This window comes from Electrona antarctica, assembly GCF_951216825.1.
Source record: "Electrona antarctica genome assembly, chromosome: 6".
NCBI lineage: Eukaryota > Metazoa > Chordata > Actinopteri > Myctophiformes > Myctophidae > Electrona > Electrona antarctica.
In genome coordinates this window covers 39,727,593-39,748,032 of record NC_136811.1, presented here as the reverse complement: position 1 = coordinate 39,748,032, position 20,440 = coordinate 39,727,593, and the positions used below count along the sequence as shown (strand labels likewise).

At 40.8% G+C, this 20,440-nt stretch overlaps 1 protein-coding gene across 1 annotated transcript; it reads right to left on the bottom strand.

The window, feature by feature from the left end:
* Window positions 1-580: 580 nt before the first annotated feature.
* Window positions 581-19,505, bottom strand: LOC306925386 (CTP synthase 1). Its single transcript, XM_079504183.1, has 18 exons — window positions 19,240-19,505; window positions 17,133-17,314; window positions 15,702-15,872; window positions 15,172-15,272; window positions 13,756-13,872; window positions 11,694-11,777; window positions 11,527-11,607; window positions 10,368-10,522; window positions 9,698-9,830; window positions 8,860-8,948; window positions 8,637-8,731; window positions 7,482-7,544; window positions 7,239-7,282; window positions 6,825-6,921; window positions 5,417-5,472; window positions 4,039-4,135; window positions 3,080-3,224; window positions 581-2,583 (listed from the first exon to the last, which is right to left on the bottom strand). Exons 2-18 carry the CDS (start codon window positions 17,296-17,298, stop codon window positions 2,499-2,501), a joined length of 1,779 nt encoding a protein of 592 aa, XP_079360309.1. The 5' UTR covers window positions 17,299-17,314; window positions 19,240-19,505; the 3' UTR covers window positions 581-2,498.
* Between the last annotated feature and the right edge of the window lie 935 nt (window positions 19,506-20,440).

Sequence of the window (20,440 nt, the reverse complement as noted above, 5' to 3'; positions counted from 1 at the left end):
ATGGGGGTCTAAAAGACTAGTCTAGATCAGGGGTTCTCAACCCGTGGGTCGCGACCCCTCGGGGGGGGTCGCCAAATTATTTTAGGGGGTCCCCAAATGATAAAAAAAAAAAAAAATAGCAGACCTACAAGCTCGTAGCGCGCCACTCGGTGGCGCGCTATGAGCTTGTAGATCTGCTATTTTTAAATAGCTAAATTATAACAATGCTTAAAACACCAAAAGGGGTTCCCGCCCAAAATGGTTTAAGGTTATTGTAGCAGTCAATTTATATTGGGGGTCGGGAGGGGGCGGGGCGGGGGTCCCGAGACGTTGCCAAAGCATTTCCGGGGGTCCCCGGCCAAAAACGTTGAGAACCCCTGGTCTAGATCACGACCGACGATTAGGCATGCCAGTGGATCCCAAAAGGTAATGGACTTTGTCTTTGAAAATCAATTGTATGTAGTGAAGCCTCTTTCTCCAAGTCAACTGAATTATTCAGTTATCTTCCTCTACATTAGATGCAGCTTAGCCCTGATACAAACATGTTATTTGTAATTTAGTCTTCAGAGGTGTCTAGAAATCAAGTACAATGAGACATCTGGCCCTTTGGTCATCCTTTTCTTTATGCATAATGTATAGTTTGATCCAGAATGAGCTCGCCAGGCTAAAAGGCTGGACAACAATCAAACAACCTAGCCTGTGGCTGAACATCCATTTGCATGTGAAAACCTGTGTATTGAATAAACCAGACTAATTACTTTTTTTTGTTCGGTCAATTTATTCTCATAATTAAAATAAAGATTTCAATATGCTGTGTACACTCCATGCAGTGCAATGCCAGATCGTTTGAAAACACACAAACAGGCTGTAGTATTTAACCCATTAAGACCTGAGGACGCATCTGTGTCATATTATAGCTTTAAACCCATTTTGGGCGGGAACCCCTTTTGGTGTTTTAACTAAGCATTATGTTATACTTTAGCTATTGAAAAAATAGCAGATCTACAAGCTCATAGCGCGCCACCGAGTGGCGCGCTATGAACTTGTAGGTCTGCTATTTTTGAAAAATCGTAAAAATGCGGCACAAATCTTTGAATATATATTCTTTCAGAGCGAATGTTTTTTTTATTTCGACGTCAGGCCTGAATGGGTTAACAGATTCAAGCGTGATCTGGGTTTTATAGCCTAGGCTATTTTTCAGAATGTTGTATGCCTATAATGACATGCCCAAAATAGGGATGCCAGGGGGGTTAATGTGGTCAGACTGGTCAAGTCTTCCATTGCTGAACAGCAGTGTGATCTTTGTGAAGAGAACTCAAAACATCACTAAATTGATTTTAGACAAAACATAAAATATGAACACAAAAACAGGCATTTCAAATTGATAAATAAACATAACTGAAACAATGTTCACCATATAGGAAAATGGTGAGGTAATGTATATGGTCTACTCTGCACACATTATCCAGTAGGCATCATCGTTGTCAATAAGAAAAGAAAAAAGAAAATGCATAAAAATGATAACTTCCTTCCTACCTATGCATTATCTACCGTGGTGAGCCCTGTGTAATTCATATTTATGTCCTAGTTATTGCTGCAGACAACACTGGCTCTTCTCCACTGGCTCGTAATCTTGACCATGCATCCGTCTTAATGATAAAAGACGATGCACACGAAAGCTCATATAATAAGATCATATCCCTTTTGCCGCTGAGACTCAATTCTTTAGTGCACCGATATTTCATCCAAAACAGGGTTCTCTATATAGCAGTGGTTCAGCCAAGGCACACAGTTTGTCTGGGTACATGAGACAAGAACAGAGAACCACTGCGTAAAACTGCCGCACAATAGTGCAAATTAATACTTAAAATGTAGGATATTTAATAATCCAAACTCATGTCACATTCATATAGAAATACTGTATTATCTTCATACAGTAGCATGGTATTGTTTTGCGGTAGCGAGCCATCTAGAAGAGGGTCTGTCTGTTTCAACTGATGTCATAGACTGGCCACATTAAGCCTGAACCCATGGAAATCATGCCATTATAAGACGTGCATTTTGCGAGTCTAAAACACCACTAGCATTTTAGCCAACAAATTAGCTTTACATCCAATCTAACGCTGAAGTAAAATATACAGCAGGAAAATCATATTCCAGGACTAATGTTTCTTTTTACAACTCTTAGTGATCGATACCTAAAAACATTTTCACTCCAACAGTTGCCTCACTGCGATGGCAGACTATTGTTTCTTCATGACCTTTTCCAGTGATATGATTGTCAGCGAGATGACTGATTGTTCTGTTGACGACCACAGAGTCCACTGATCAGGAGGTAACAGGCACAGACCAAACCAGTAGTGTCCAACAGGGATTCGATGGCTAATCATTAACTGTGTACTTTGTCATGAGACCCTTTCACACGTCGAAAAATGATGCAAGTTGCATTAACGTTTTTCAGCTGAAAATATGTCATTTTGTTGTCAAAGGGGTCCATATGACGAAGCATGAATGAAGCCTTAGTCCTGGGACACAGAAGGGAACTTCAGTTCTGCAAGCTCAGACTCAGGAGAACTGCTGCCACTGCGGTCACTGTAAGTGTCCCTGTAATGGAAGCAAAAGACAATAACCTGAATGAATGAATACATCCACCACAATGTAACACGAGTTGTTTTGACCAAGCAATGAGTCGGAACATAGACATGTGCCACACCCATGCAAACAGTTGTGGTACACGTACATTTAAGGGTGTGCAGATTGGCTATTTTCTTATTTGTGTGACAGTGTTGTATGAAGTATAAAATAGGACTTAATCAAACTATCACTTAGAATTTTTCCACATCTATTCATAAAAACATTTACTTCAAGATTATTTTATAAATCTAAATAGAAATTGATAGAATAATTGCTAAGATAATAATTGATAGCAGCCTTGCTTAAACCACAACAGTTAGCCTCAATGTTGTGATACTGATATGCACTTGAACAGACAAAATTAAGTTTCGATACTAAAACACCAATATTGCGTTGAGTGCATTGCACCTCAAACACCTGAAATGTACAGCTCTAAATCCCGTTAATTTGGGATTGACACGCTTACCGTGGGGAGAGGCGACAGCCTTTAAGAAGGTAGCTCGGGAGCTTTCCCGCAGCGGCCAGCAGAAGACCAAAGTATGGTGGAGATGGCTTGATGGGCCTAGAGGTAAACTCTGGATGGAACTGCACCCCCACGAAATAACCGTGGTCTGAAAGAACATGTCAGCATTTTTCAGAGAAGCTATTAAATAGTACATATGCTACTACTATTACCAAAAAAAAGGACAGAAAACTAACTTGGGATCAATGTTTGACACATGTTTTGGTGTTAGCTGGACTGCTACTGTGTCTATAGTAATAATAATAGATCAGACACATACGTCCCACAGATTACACACACACACACACACACACACACACACACACACACACACACACACACACACACACACACACACACACACACACACACACACACACACACACACACACACACACACACACACACACACACACACACACACACACACACACACACACACACACACACACACACACACACACACACACACACACACACACACACACGTGAGTTTGAAAACATGACCAACGATAAAAAACTCCCATACCTAGGGAGAAATACAACAATGTGAAAACACAGCAGCAAGATTTGTGAACTGCTGTGATAAAAGAAGGTTAGCCAATGGAATGCAACCATCCAAAGGACTACTACCTGTATCGAGTAGACCTCTAGACCACATTTAAATTTGAGGTTTTTTCTTTTGTATAGTATTTAAATAGTTTTGAGGGAAAATGCTGCCATTTGTCCCAAAATGACTGCAAAAGATTGGTGCCATTCGTTTAAAAAAAGCTTGATAACATGTACAGTATATAATGATGCAATGCGACATAGCTCTGCTTACTCAGTGCTGTACCCCATCCAACTGTATATACTTTCCCCATTTGTTTTCTCGTGCCAATAAAGCTCCTTTGAATTGAATAATTTGGCCCCGATGGACTCACCATCCAGCTCAATGACCTCCATCCTCTCCCCCTCTTCATCTTGGCCCACAAAGCGAAGACCTCTCTCCTCAAAGTGGTGCTTCAGCTCAGGGTTCACCTACAAACGAAGCAATGTAAGTTTCTTTCATTCAGAGACGTTTTTCCACATAGGGGAGTTTAAGATGTGGCCCAAGATGTGGCCCAAAGTTAATCTGGGGTTTATTCCAGAAAGCCATCTGAAAATCTCATGAACTTGAAGTCTGGCTTGATCATGTTCGTTGCTGTGTCACATGCCCCTAAAATCAGCGATACTGCACACAAAAATTGAGAAAGAGATTCTCTCATGACAGGTAATTACTTTATCTGCTCAGACTTGTATCTCTTTATTTACACATACAATATCCACTTCATGATTATACTTAACCCATTTTGACCTGAGATCAGATTCTATAAATGTCTTCTACATCCTGACAGTTTTCTGAAAAAGCTATGTTTCTATGTCAGTCGTTCTTGGATAGCGCGCCACTCGGTGGTGCGCTACGAGCTTGTAGATCTGCTATTTTTCAATAGCTAAAGCATAACATAATGCTAACACCAAAAGGGGTTCCCGCCCAAAATGGGTTAATGCGTGACAAGCAGCTTGAGTGGAGTTTAATTCTGAAAAACTTTTTTCTAAGAACCTCATTTTTTGCGTGTCCTACTACTGAGCCTGTCAGTGATCAAATGCTATAGTATGCAATAAAAACATGAATCTTATTCAAATAATAAGTCATATAAAACTATTATAGGAAGAATGATCGAGAGGCTATGCATTAAAGGGCCACTTTAATGACTTTAAAACATATTTCTCCATATGGGAGATAGATTTAACAAAGGGATGTGTTATACGATTTGGAAATCTGGTTGCATCACACGCTACTCTCTTCTCTATGGTCTTAATCATGCACAAACAAGACTTTAAAATATTGGCTCATCACACACTACAGGATTTTTAAAGATTATCGTGCCTGCTGGAGCAACGCAGCACCTAACGCGATCCCATCTCACGTGACCACATGACATGTGGAAGCAGATTGTTAAGTATATGTCATATATGACAGTCACTTTCTTGCCATATACTGACAAGCCTCAGCTGACTGCCCCACAGGTTGTTTTCGACCGGTCAAGAGTCCTCTTATTCACTTCCCATCTGATCAGCATTAAATTAGACCACAGACTTTTTTTTTTAATCTCTGGAACCCCAATCTACACTGTAAAATCCTCAGTGTAAATTGAAATCTCAAGAGTATAGCCCTGAGCTGGATATTAATCCATAAGACATAAATTAGGAAGGGAGGAAATTCTTAAAAATATGACTTTCCAGAAGAAAATATCGGAAAACACGGTCCATAGATCTTACCTCAAACCTGTGTCTGTGTCTCTCATCGACATAATCTGCGTCTCCATACAGCTTTCCTGCAATGATGAGATATTAGCAATTGAATACCATACAGCAGATATAATAGTACAAGGCACACTAGGTAAGTGGACCCTGGACAGTGTTAACAGTCAGTTGAGATGTATTGCTCTTTAAATTGCATTATTATATTTGTGTTTGGGTAGTGTGAGAAAATGTTTGTGCACAGAGGAAGTGTGGAAAGTACACTGCACTTTCAGCCGATGGTCGAATGTAAGGATTCTAGGCAGGCACTAGCCCACAGTATGAATAATTACTAGCCCATTTATCATATTCAATCATGCTTTTACATTATAGATACAGATACATACAGTTACACCTACGTAGATATATACCAGCTTAGTGGCATTGTGGTTACAGTGTCCGTCCTGAGAGTGGGAGGTCGGGGGTTTTATTCCCCGGCTGTATCATACTAAAAATGGGACCCAATGCCTCCCCTTGGTACTGATCATCTCTGGGGTAATATTTAACCAATGAAAAATATTAACAAGCACTTGTGACTAAGCAATAACTAAATTGGATGCTTCAGAACACTTCTTGCCATTTCTTGAAAAGTAACATTCGCCTGACAGTGAGAATATCCATGTGCGTGTTTACGTGCTTGTCATAAGTTGGTGTATGATGTATGTGTGACACAAACACACTGTCCAAATGTTGGTGGGCAGCAGAGCATGTGGGCAGAGTGGTCAGATTTTGAATGGAGTGTGAGCGTGTTTTCAGAAGGTCAGAGCATCAGACACTTCTCCCGCTCAAATCACACTCCGGTGCCACTGAAACCATGAGTTTGAACTAAGCATGGCTGGTAAACAATGAATCTATCTTAGACGTTTCATTCTCTGCCCGGAACTAAGAGTAGGAATCATACTGAGCTGTATGATTCCTCACTCTCATGGTCACTCTCATGCTCACTCTCATGGTCAGATTGAATGTCTTTGTCTTTATAACCAGGGTGGGGAGCAGGCTATGATGTGATAATCAGAATGTTACATGATGTAACATTGTAATCTTTAACCATATGGGTCAATGACTGATCAATACAGAATAAGGTTCTGTAGTGTAAGAACAGCTTTCTAAGTGTGACATTAAAATCCCAAATCAAGATGTGTAGTCATGGGCTTCCTGAAGGTGGCATAACTGTTTCCACACAGTTCCTGTTCAGTCTCCGATAGCCTCGCTTGATTGGTGCAGCAGCATGCTTAAACCGGAAACACATTTGAAGGACTTATATCTCCTGGAACCGGAGACAAGTATGCCACCCTCAGGAAATCTGGGACTACAGTAATGCACACAGTCTACTGAATATGGAGTGTGATACCCAACAATCCAACGTGTATTTCAGAACACCACTCACTTAGCACACTGTTTTTGGACTTGAAGATGGTCCGCCTCTTCCCCAACCTCATAGTCCCACCCATCTGGCCTGGGTTGTGCTCAGGCATGTCGATCACCTGTTGAGATTAGGGTTGCAAGAGTTAATCAAATTAATCAATTATTCGATTATAGAAAATAATCAAAACTGATTATTTTATCAAAAAAAGAGAAGATAATACATAAAATGTCAAAAACATTTTTATAAGCTTGTAGATATTCTATTTTGACTATTTTACATAATGCTTAAGTGCTTAATCGATTACTTGATTAATCTAAAAAAGTAATCAATAGCATAATCATTAGGTATAGTTGAGAGATTAAGTTAAACGCATGTATTTCCAATAATTGAAGACACTGATCCACATTCTGTATTAAATAATAATAATTTGCCTACCACTGGGTGTTTGGAATCTGGATCAAATTCTGTTGAGTTGGCATCTGAAAAGGACAACAACATTTTAATACACTTTTTTTCCCCATGCACAATAATTTGTAGCAATTTGTAACTTGTTTATACATTTTCTATTACATTAGTCACTGTGTATCATCAATAAAAGGCACACAACTAAATTAAAGACACAAGAAAAGCTTGTTATAGCAACTCAAATACGCTGAGGGGTATCAGAGTGATTCTCACCTTGCCAGCCAAGAACATCACGGGCAAACTCGCACACTGCCAGCTGCATGCCCAAACAAACCCCTGCACAGAACAAGTTCAACATGGTTATTACACTGTATAGTTGAAGGTTGAAACATGCTGCAAGGGGATTGAATAATCATTGAACAAGGTCCCCGTGTGCAGCATACTTGTGAAAACCCTCTGTGTATGCTTAAAGGTGGTGTAAGTGTTATATATTTTGTGTGTGTGTTCAAATAAAGTAGTGTTACACACAAAGCTCTCACAAGAAAGACCTCACACAGGATACAGGATAAACAAGTTACATTGGCAGTGGTGATGCAATGAGCAGATTAAATTGGAACTGGAACACTATGAAATTGAAGTCGACACTATCAAATTGAAGCTAATGGATTTTATTTGTATTAATGAGCTGGAGATTGGAAGATCCCGTTTACTGATACTATGAGACTATACAGACATTAGTTCAATAACCCATTTAGACCTGGTGCACTGCAACCTATACGTTGTTATACCTTTGAAGCCGTTGCTATAGTATACATGTAGCAACATATATTTTTTAATACGAATTTGAAGGTTTTCAGAAACCTTAGGTTAGGTTTTAGAAGGTGTTTGCAGAGTCCATTTACCCGGACCTTAAGTGAATCGTTGCCACACACAACCATGAGAAGTTGATGTTTATGCTGTTTCAGCTAAGCAATGTGAGCTAATAATAACACAACGTGGATTCAAACAGTGCATGTGCCAATATGCGTGCTAGTGCTATGGAGAGATGATATCCAAAGCGCCCCCACTCATAAAACGCAATGTGTGGAGTCGACACAGGCCCTAAATGAAAGCCCATTATAAGTTGGCAACGTCTATATGTTCTGCCTTTGTCTCTGCGCCGGTTTGTGTGTGTGTGAGCCAAGTTAGTATAGCCAACGGCTAGAGCTACCATAGCCTGCGTGGCTGTAACCATGACGACAGATCTCATGGCCCGAACACCAAATCTCCGGTTTACACAAACGCTAATAAACATTGTGCTAATGGCCAATGCCTGTGTGCAAGTTGAGATCAATAGCTCAACCCACTGAGGAGAATCATGCGGAACAGAGTGATGGGACAGAGGTTTCCTTATTTATATGGAGGATAACAGTTAGTGGTAATGCATACCCAGGAATGGTTTCTTCTGTTTCCTAGCCCAGCTGATGGCTTGGATCTTGCCTTCAGTTCCTCTGACACCAAAACCTCCTGGTACCAACACGCCACTGTGGAGAGGGATAGAGGAGATTCATTGAGGAGAGCATATTTGGAACAAAGTGTCAGTGATTCCTAAATGGCACTCTCAAGTAGGAATAGTATAATTGCTTAGTGTTTTGATGAGCTGTGTAATTACTCAGCGCTGCAGAGTTTCTGCCAGGCCTCGTGGTACTTGACTGGCTCGTCCTGCAGTGTGGCGGCCTCCAGGTCTGCTGAATCGATGTACTGTGTACAAACAGTGTTAGTAACAATACAAGGTTTTCTTCTCTTTTGTGACCATGTTTTCATACGAGCCGTCTGCTGGTAATTAATTGATATAATCAATTCTTGTTTTTACATTTGTATTTGTCCTAGTAGTGCAATGAAATCGGGAAGGGAGCTTGTCAACACTAGAGCTAATTATTGCATTCCAAAAATGAGAAGTTCAACTTTTGAAATAAGTGAAGTCACCTACTCTTACAAAATAATATCACAGAATTGTCAAGAATGTATATTCCGTTTAATCAAGTATCCTACACATTTACTATTCAATTATGTCCTGCTGTTGTCTTGTCTCTGATATTGGATTCTTCCTTCTTCTTTTTTTTTACCTTCATTTATCTCTATGAAGTCCCACTGAGGTACAAGTTCTTTCACAAGCTATACCTATAGATGTTTGCCACAAGACAGCAACATGCACATGTACATGCATGCACTCACACATCACTATATGAGGGCAGCGAGTGTTCAGCAGTGCAAGAGAAAACACAACTAAAATCCTGAACAGAAAAATGACAATGAACTTTACTTGGAATGCATCAGTCATAGCTAGAACCTGGTGCTTTATGAGCAGCACTAGGACAAACAGGCAGACAAGACTTTAAATAAAGACAAAATAATAGTCTCTCGCAATCAGTATGTCAGCATAAAACCTGAACATGTCAATGCCGAGACCACACACGAGCGAGAGCGTTGAAGGTCACCGTGACGATTACCTTGATCTGTAGTTTGTGGTTTATGGCGAGGGCAGAGTGTTCCAGGGCCTTGATGACTGAGGCGTAGGAGTCTGAGAACTTGGTGTACTTTCCCACCAGGGCTATGGACACCTGCTCCAGGAGGCGGTCGGATCTGAGGAAGGGAGAAGGATGACTGAGTCTGGACCTCATGGCTACATACTACTTACACAACAAATATAACTAGAACCCGACCCATGCTACATCTTTGATTTGTGAGCTTTTAGATCCGTTGTTTTTTTGTCATCAAAAGGTAAAATAATGTCCACTATGTCGACCAGACCAACAAATCGGCTCAACAACAAAGAAATGGCAAATACCATTCCCAATATGCTACTTATTAAACCTACTTATTTTGTTAAATATTTCGTTTTCCTTCATTTGCCTCACTGTGAATGTGGGTAACCAACCATTTAATTGTACTGAATTCAAATTTGAGATTCATTATGATTCATTGACCTGAGACCGCTCTGTAGCCAAAAAGTCGCTTGTTTAAACCCAGCAACAGTCACTGCTTGCTTCTCCACCAAAAGCAATGTTATATTATACACCATTCAACGTTACTTTGAGATCCGTTGTTAGACCTTCATGTTCGAACGTCGCAAAAATAAGTCTCTGTGGTCATCGGACTCAGAAGGCCTGTGTCTCTCACCTGTTGGACATCTCCTTCCATTTGTTGAGCATCTTGGATCGGGCTCTCAACTCCACAGGCAGGTCCAGACGCCGACAGAAGTATTCCACCAAACCCTGGTCCTCCAGCAGCAGAGGCACTCTGTAGATGGACGACACATCATGAACGCAGATCACCTGGGAGAGACAGAAAACACACATTAAAGGGAGCTTGCACACCGGACCATATTTTTCACCCAAATTTCGTTGCACGTAAAAAAAATGAAATCAACCTCATCATGTTGTGTCAATCACGTGTCAGTCACTCACTTGCTCTGAATTCATTTTCATTCAGTCATTTTTTTCAGACCAGGTTTGACTTTCTGCTTTTATCGCATCTTGTTGTCTGAGGCTGCCTACAGCCTGTGGATTGAGGAAAGGCTCATCTCTCTGTGTGTGTGTGTGTGTGTGTGTGTGTGTGTGTCTGTCAGCCACTGTTTAGGATCACAGGGGTCTTATTTTTAATGTGCCTGAAGTAATTACCCAAGCATCAAACTGGGACAAAAATTAACATGATCAGCAGGTGAAACTCTCCTTGTTCAAAGTGATCTTAGAATGGACCCAATATTTCCTTTTTATTTTTGTGTTCACTAAGTGATTGTGAGTAACCACACAATCACCCTCACTGCTTGATGACTATTTAGTGTTTAGTTCTGTGAAATCTTCCGCAATTAATAGAATATATGCATCAGTGCATATCATCATACATCATGCGCAACGATTTACGGGTTAAATAAACGCATATGAAAGATCCTTTAGTCTAACTCTTATTAGGGAAGCAGGCTGGCCTGCAGATTGAGAGGCAGGTTAATAACTGCCTGTTTTGGCTTTAGTTGACAAGTCATTGTGGTCTTAATCAGCAGTATGACCTTTGAGTTATAGACTGCTCTTTAGCCGAAAAAACAAAACAAATCAAAACAAAAAAGAAAACAGTGCTTATCCAAAAACAGACACCATGTTCTTGAAATGTCCTTTGTTTTTCCACTAATGCTTTTGTCTAGGCATTCTAGTAGTAAGCAGCCAATGTAGCCAATCATATAATAATGTAAAAAAAACGTTACTAAAGACATTTGTGCAGTGGAAAACTAACTTTAAGGAATAACTAAGAAACAATTTTGTGTATATTTCAGGATAATTCTTACTTGAGTTGGTTCCACATGGCAAAACATGGAAATCTTCTCTTTGACAGCTGTTTCCAGTGGTGTGGCACAGCGGCACATGATCTGACAAAATAGACAAATGCATGTCAGGATCAGATAATGAACGAATCCAATTGATCTAGGAGGAATTGTAAAGGATCTGGACTCACCAGGTCTGGAGAGAGGCCCAGTCCTCTGAGCTCCCGCACACTGTTCTGTGTGGGTTTGGTTTTTTGTTCTCCAGTGGTGCTGGGCTGAGGACACGTACAAGAGATTTTTTTTTTTATTGTTTATGAGCAAGAGCAACACAACCCTACATTTTAAATCACCCATTCCAAATGTAGTTAAAAACAGCACCAATATTTTTTGTCCATTTTATTTCACGTGTATTTATCCAGGCATATCAACACACCTTGGATGGCCAAGCCGGAGTTCTCCGTCCAAGTTCAAGGTCACGGTCAAGTGCCCAAGCCGGAGATTGATAAACAAGACGGAGATTAATGAAAAGAAAACCGTTCGCATCGCTCTAGACTCTAGAGCCTTGGAGCGCTTGTTGCCCGATACGATGACGTGTCAAAAAGTGACACGTCATCGAAAGGGGGCAGGGGAGATCATCGAAAATCTCCCCTGCCTGTTTAGCTGACGAAAACGAAAATCTTAAAACGATCATAACTTCCGATCTAAATCATCCCGTCTAATTCTGAAAAAAGATCCTGTGTTAGACGGCGCTCAGCGGTCCAGTCGCTAGTCGCGATAGATTTATTATTACCTCCCGTTGTTGTCGATCGACTCTAGAGTGGTGTGGCTATTGTTAGCTGCTACACAGACATGCACACCAGCTTCCGGTGCGCCGGTAAAAGTGGTCTGTGCGCTACAAATGATGGGCACCCTGGATGAAATGGATTAAATAGTTCCGGGCTTCTAAGGTGTTAAAGGACCACTTCACCACTTTTCAACATCTCTTCATATGATTGGTCCTCACTAATGTTCATGGTAAAACACCACCATTTTTTCCTACTCAGTCTGTGTCTCATAGGAGGGCTTTGGGCAGTTCGGACACCCGTCCACCAGTGACATCATCATTTCTTTTTAAACAAGATTTGTTTTAAAATATATTTAGATTTTTATTATCGTGAGAACGATGGCTTCAACTTTTGCATTGCAACTTTTCAGGAAACGAAAGCCTGCCGTTTCTATTAGCTTGGATTCACCATCGATGATGTCACTGGTGGACGGGTTTCTGAACTGCCCACAGCTTTCCTATGAGACACAGACTGAGTAGGAAAAAATGGTGGTATTTTATCATGAACATTAGTTAGGACCAATTATAGGAAGAGAAGTTGAAAAGTGGTGAAGTGGTCCTTTAAGAACATACTTTTATTAGTGTGTATAAAAAAATGCATTTTATTTATTTTATATAGGCCAAAAACGGCATCAATATTTTTCTTATTCCTTTTATAGGCAAGAACATATTCCTATAACAAGGACCTAAGGCCTATTGAAGGAAAGGAATGGGCATTAGAAAGAGCAACAATTATTTAAGCAATAACTCACGACTGACCACGGTTTATTGTCATTATATTACACCTAAGGGGCGCAGGGTAAGGATGTTTTCTTAGCTGCAGCAGAGTGATATAAAACTAAAAAAAAATCACACCCGTGTGAAGTGAGGGGCGCTAATATATTAAAGTCTAACTGTTGATTAGGTGATGTGAAACAAACGGTGCCAACAAACATTAAATGCCATTAACAATAAAGAGACAATATGACGTAATGAGGGACAATATGACGTACATTTTCCCTTCATTGTCAATAGCGTTTTTAAAGACAAACATTGAACCTGTATATAGGAGGGGCTAGCGCCCCTCAAAAATGCAGACCATACCCATGGTATATGGTTATTATACTGTCACACCATTTCATAAATACACATCCTTTCACTAACCCAGCCTAGTGCAGTTGACTTATAACTACTTAAACCCTAGCTTCCCTATTTTGCACATGTCATAAAAGGAGACCATTTGGCGAAGCTAGGCGAACATTTGCCCCAAATGATAGATCTACAAGCTCACAACGCAATACATTTTGAGCTAGTAGATGGGCTATTTTTTGCCAAGAGGGTTGCCATAGAGGGGAAAAAAGGAAGGGACAAAGCATAGACTCTGGACGAGGATTATACAGGGTCTGGACATTGGATATTGGTTCCTGTGGTTGTTCACGTCACACACATACCTGTGGTACGAGACTGACGTGGATGTTGCAGAAGTTCTCTTTCTTCACTTTGAACTGGAACTGTCTGAAGGCTTCTATGAAGGGCATGCTCTCTATGTCCCCCACCGTTCCGCCAAGCTGTTGATAGAAAAACACGAGCTCAGACAAGGTTGTCCGTACTTGTTACAGTACACCACTGCTGCTCAAACCTCTTACATAAGTCAGAACATACAGACAGTTCAGAAACGTGTCTGAAGTTTTAAGGCTACTGCATGTGATCACTGTCTCAGTTCACTTCACAGCTTATATAATAATATCCTCACAGGTTGTGCTTGTACTGGAAATACTACTTGGCTGCAACCAAAGACACACCAATGCCAGTAGGATCAAATGCCACAAGAGCATTCTTCCCTGTACTTACCCTGTTATGTGGTCTCTAAATCAGCTTTCACCCAAATCTATGACTGCTATAACCCTTCTATTAGAGCCTCCACTACTCCCAACATCCCTCACTAATAGTCAAGTCAAGCCAAGCTATTTGTTTTTGCCAAATCACAAGTTATTTACTTTATTGTTTATTTGGTCAGGACAATGTAAATTAATGAACACTAAGAGATGTGATGAAATGCATATGCATGATTAAGTGTAAATATGCCAGAGAAAACATACAGACATATCAAAATACAATAGTACAAGATGGGTTAACAAAACACTGAATTACAAGTTGTCCCATTACACTTTAAATATAGAGCAGTCAAGAGCATGCTCTTACATACACCCAACGCAAGCACTTGCCAACAAGAAAGCGTTTATTGCCAAGCGTAGAGCTTTGTTTGGATCATGTCCAGAGTACCACACATGTTTGGGGCATGTCTCTCCAACCCTTTGCATAGAAAAGCGACATTGATGAGAGGTTCTCCTTTCCCAAAAGTTTAACTATTTTCTGCTTGAGGCACCCAAGGCGCTCCACCGAAAATCCCTAGACGCCAAGCGCACTGAAGTGCGACACTCAACACTAGGAAGAAGGGCGCTCTGGCATGTCTTTTATAGAAATGCAGAACCGCCACATGAGATCAAATTTCTACCACTCTTGACAATAAGGCATCCCCACTTGGTTAGGGAAGAGGTTCAGGCAGTACTAGCCGTCAACCAGTATGCATCCTACCCAACACTTGGTATCTGTTATTTCTCAATGGAAGAGCCTAGGGAGACCACCTCCTTCTCCAACCACTGCAGATGTGCCAGATATATTGTATTAACATTCTCTACCATATAGAATGGTTACAATTATATTTTAATCATTTAATTAAGTTCTGAATTGCATCTTATTTGGGAGGAAAACTAGAGAAAAAGAAAGTGGGGTGCAAGAGAGACACACATGCATAACAAGAACAACGTGACTGTAATCAGTGAATAACTAGTTATATTTTGTAATACCTCTATGACGCAGACTTGTGGCTCCACCCCATCATCATCTACTGAGACCTTGGCCTGTTTCATCACCCACTCCTGGATTGCATCTGTGATGTGAGGCACCACTGGATGACGAGGTATGGAAAACAAAATGGAGTCAACAAGTTGTATGACATCATTGACAGCATATGCAATAGGGGCGGATGAAGTCTGGCTGCGCCAGGCTATCATTGACATGCCCCGCTGGATTTCCCTTACACAGTAAAATCTGGTGGTCAAAGGTTAATGGTTCATTGTTACAGTGAAGGGAACACAAATACAGAGATTTATTTTGTATTCAATTTTTTAAATGGGAAATGAAAAAAGGCGATATTTACACCTGACCTATTGTTTGGGAAACATCATTGTTTGGGAAATCACACTTGTGTGAAGTGAGGGACACTCTTATCATCATACATCAGCCAATCAAATCATCACATTCCGTGCTGCAAACACACACACACACACACAAAGCTGTGCATAGGAGGGGCTAACACCCCTCAAACAAATCTCACCCTGGACGGTCTTGCCCAGGTAGTCTCCCCTCCTCTCCTTGGTGATAACAGACTGGTAGATCTTGCCAGTGGTCAGGTTGTTGTCTCTGGTCAGCCGGATGTCCAGGAAGCGTTCATAGTTACCCAAGTCCAGATCCACCTCCCCTCCATCGTCTAATACAAATACTTCACCTGCAACACACACAGTTTATAACATAGCAATATGACTTAGTGAACCAACAATCCTCAAACAATGTGTTTGTTATGAGCAATTACAAACTACTTATCCCATTCAGGACGGGAACCCCTTTTGGGGTTCTTGTTGCTATCTACAGTATATACTATAGCAAAAATCAGCCTCAGTACTAAATGGGTTATTTTACATGACTCTTTTAGAAGCATGATGATAGACTGCAGAATCAAACCTACTCAAAACTTCCTCAGTCTTTTATTGAGACAATAGTAACTGTCTGAAAATATTAATCTGGACCAAGTTCAGCCTACTGTAAATATGGGAAATATGTGGGAAATGTATTTTTAGGGGTGGTATATTATAAATCTGTAAAAGATTTAGACCATGCCAATACAAATTTGTAGTACACATTTTAATACACATTTTGTCTGAACATGATGATGATGACTATTGTTTACAAGGGGGGTTTCATTGTGTGCCATATATTGTGTATTATTGTCAGACATATAATACATTAGAAAAAGTAAAGAGCAACACAGCTACAACCTACAAAAGTCATAAATCAACCATGCCACATCATGACAATATTATACAACATAGTACAAGATTACATCATGGTTGGTTATATAACTACATTTGCAGCCATAATTATGCTGGAAAGGCAAGCTCTGCCTTTGGTGAAAATACTTGGAATGTATTATGTAATCATGAATAATTAAGTCCAATCACAATATCTGCAAAGCCTAAATCAAACGGTAACGGGTACGGTCGCCCCTTTTCCATCTCGCCCCACTACTCTACCTAGCTGAAAATAACAAACATAATTCGTGTTTGTGATTATATAAAAGGTATTATCATATTAATGTATCATTGTTAAGTTCACTCTGTATATCCACGGGCATAATAGAATGATGATGCCATTACAAAACATGGGCTACATGGAAGAAATGTTTAATAAAACGAAATTAACTGCTAGAAGGTCCTAAATTAAATTAATTAAGCAGTCACCGTCTCTGTGTCATGTTATTCTTTATTAATTTTACAGAGTATAGAGATCGACTACTATACAATCAAATAAATCTGTATACAAGATCATTTCAGATAGGGAGAGAAATACTAAATTAACTGTTAACTACATTAAACAAATTTGCGGGGGCGAGTTGGTAAACTCGTAAAGTCGTTTGGTATTCAATCAAACCCATCAATAATTGGCCTTACAGCGATAACACTTCAATGGATTCATTCTCCAAATCACTCACCGTGTTCGTAAGGCGAGAAGGTACCAGCATCAATGTTAATGTAAGGGTCGATTTTGATGGCTGTAACATGAAGGCCACAGGACTTGAGAATGGTCCCCACACTGCTGGCGATGATGCCCTTGCCAATACCTGATATGACACCGCCAGTCACCAGGATGTACTTCATACTGGCATGTGAAACACTAAGCAGAGAACAAAGAAGAGGAGGCCATTGAATTCAGTGGTTCTGAAAGCACGTATCTACCAGATGATATGCATTATGCAACTCCACTGGTTTCATTACCGTGTCCCTTGACAGGTTGTGCCTGCTATATGTTGACATAATGATAGGCTTACATTACATTGTCCCATTCAGACCTACAGCAGTCCCAGCCAAAATATGTTAACGGTTTTAGGAAAACCGTTAACATATTAATACAGGAAATACAGGAAATGTATTAAGTGAATGCTTGAATCAAGTCTGTACTCTGTAAAATGTATCCTAAATATGGTTATATAGCTACAGGCCTGTCACGGCTGTCAGTGGTTCTCAGTGTGATCCGCAAAATTAGGGCCGATTCATACTCCTATTTTTCCACTGTTTCGGCGCTGTAGTGCCGAAATGATTTCGGCTCGTCAGAAATTTTCAGTAGCACCGAAGAGCCGACTTTAGGACGGTACCCGCCCCCCCAAACCTCAAATGACGTCACATTGTAGGCTCTACAGCACCGAACCGACTTTTATTCGGCTCTAAAATAGGAGTATGAATCGCGCCTTAGGAGCAGTTTCATTTCACCAACTAGTAGTTAACCCAATGAGAGGATGTATAATATTGATTTGAGACATCCCATGCATTCTCCTGCCTGAGCCTAACCCAAGGATGTCCTGACCCCTTCCCTCAAAAAATTTAAATCACTGGCATCCTTTGAAACAGGCCTGAAAGTCCACCTTTCAGGAGGCCAAAGGGAGAGGAAATGGCCTGCAAGTGACTACCCCCCACCTCTTTAAACCCCTTCCTTTCCCCCCCAACCTATACACGTATTATTATTTTTTTGTGATGATTTGAATTTTGTTTCAGTGATATCCTTTTAGACTTTAGAAGTGTTTGACTGTACTCTGTACGGTTTACATTTCTGACTAATAAAGTATTCAGTCAATCAATCAATCAGTCAGTCCAGCAGAGCAGTCATTTCGGGTGAGGGTCCCATAATGGGTAGAGGGGAATGTAGAGGGGAAAGAAGTGGAGATATTTGACACGCGTTTTCTGCCACAAGTTTAAATTAATATACGATGTGAAAATTAAACTAGAGAACAATTAGCTCACCGCGATGACTCCCCCAGACCCAGGGAGGTATGTGACTGTATGTATAGCCATAGCATAAGCTAATAGCAATGTAGCATTAGCTTATATATGCAATACTCCATGGAATGTAATAGCGCTGCCATTCTAGGGATATCATTATCATCTCCCCATGACCAGTATTAACCATAAAGCTATAAAGGAGGTATTAACCAGCGAATGACTTTTTTTATATAACAGATACAATTTCTCTAATGCGCGCACCCGTCCCGCAACACCCAGTCCTGGCACAAAACATGTGGGGGTCCGTGGCCTGCAATCAATTTAAGTTGGGGTCCTTTAGACTGGAACATTAGCTATCGTGTTAACTTTCATGGCGGTAATTTAATCAAAAAGGAGCAGCCGAGTTGCTCCAACACAACACCAACTGTAACGTTACACCTCAGTCAGGCACATTGGCAAATGGCACACAAACACATGTCCTCTCCATGACTGACAAGGTAAGCAGCCTAGCATCCCCCACGTTTCCATCGGTGCTGCGTACTTGCGTTAGCTTTGTTTGCTACTTTAATCTTCCAGCTGCAACTTCTCAGCTACAATAACATTCCTAAAATAGGGCATGTCGATCAGCTGGCCATGCCAACACGAACATCAATGTGATTCTCTACTTACTACGTCAAATTAATAATAGCAGCAGCAAGCCGTATTCATTTCTAAGCAAGAGTCTGGCGCGGTTTTGCAGACAGCTATTACACGCTAACTAACACCGTATGTTTTGTGCGAGTCTTGTTGTTGTAAACATATCTATGGTAGTAAACGCCAACTCACCGAATATTTAAAGTACAAACTTCAGATCGGCTGATCGGATGAGGTTGAACTCAAATGTATGGATCTCTGATCACTTTTGACCACAAAAACACACGTGTGTGGGTGTACTCTACTGCTCCTGCACTATTCTGCTACAAAAACGTTACTCGTTTGCCTCCATATTTTTTTTAGCAGATGTCGACACGGCTTCGGGTCAGCGACTGACGCTCGTAGTCCCTCCTGATGGTTTGGATATCTGTGCTGAGCAAATGCTGCGCGCACAACACTCACAACTGAGCTCAAATGACGTCGTCGGCGCTCTGACGTCGCGGCTGGGAGGCCCGAATGTGTTTATGTGGATGACGTCACGTGCGGTGGACTTGATGGGACAATGTCAAGGTCAGTGCAAGTGGGAAGGGGGTTTGAAACATCTGCATTCACTGACTAATTAATTTGATCAGCGATATATATTGTCCTCCCGTCCTTGTCTAGCGAAATGGTGAAAGACAAGTGAACACCTGCAGTATGCCATTACCAAGCCAAGAGGTTATTAAAGGCAATAAAATATAATTTCCACACTATTTCTAGACCACCTATTATTTGCTCTATCTGAGCTATTATTTTACAACCTTTATATAAACTCCAACAAACCAGACTTTGTGCATTCATCACCACTAGATGTCACATGAGGTCCATGTTGTATCACCCAGCACTGAAGCGTGGCTTGAGCAATTGACATTCATGAGATTACATACAAATTATGACAACAGTAACATGATAGAAGCTAATAAGCCGTTTGTATGGGGATATGGTGACTTTGAGGTGCCATTAACTCCAACAAAAGACATTAATTTCAGCATAAGCTCAGGTGACCTTACAGATTTGCAGTTTGTTATTCAAGGCAGGTGCTGGCAAAACCGACCGAGGAATGTTCCCTTAAAACGTCATTTATTACACTGTCTCAGAGATATTAAAGTTCCCCTCCGCATATCCACCGTCTTGGCTGCTCTAGATTTTTCGCTGTGGGTAATGAGAGTGGGGATTCTAATTCTTTGCTGTCCATGATCTTGATCTAATTAAAGGCCTCATCCCTGCCACCTCATTTTCATAAGCTGTTCCCTTCAATTACATCTGACAAGTGAGCAGAGACACACATTAACCCCGCGCATGAAGAGTGGCTCTCCTTTCGCCCATCTCTTTGCACTCTTAAAATAACGCAGAG

Excerpts from the sequence above, each read along its gene's own strand:
- LOC306925386 (XM_079504183.1), bottom strand. The coding sequence starts at position 17,298 with ATGAAGTACATCCTGGTGACTGGCGGTGTCATATCAGGTATTGGCAAG. Across the intron at positions 15,273-15,701 it reads CCTGGGCAAGACCGTCCAGG|TGGTGCCTCACATCACAGAT; the intron begins GTGAGATTTGTT and ends CTCGTCATCCAG. Across the intron at positions 7,283-7,481 it reads TGATGTTCTTGGCTGGCAAG|ATGCCAACTCAACAGAATTT; the intron begins GTGAGAATCACT and ends TGTCCTTTTCAG.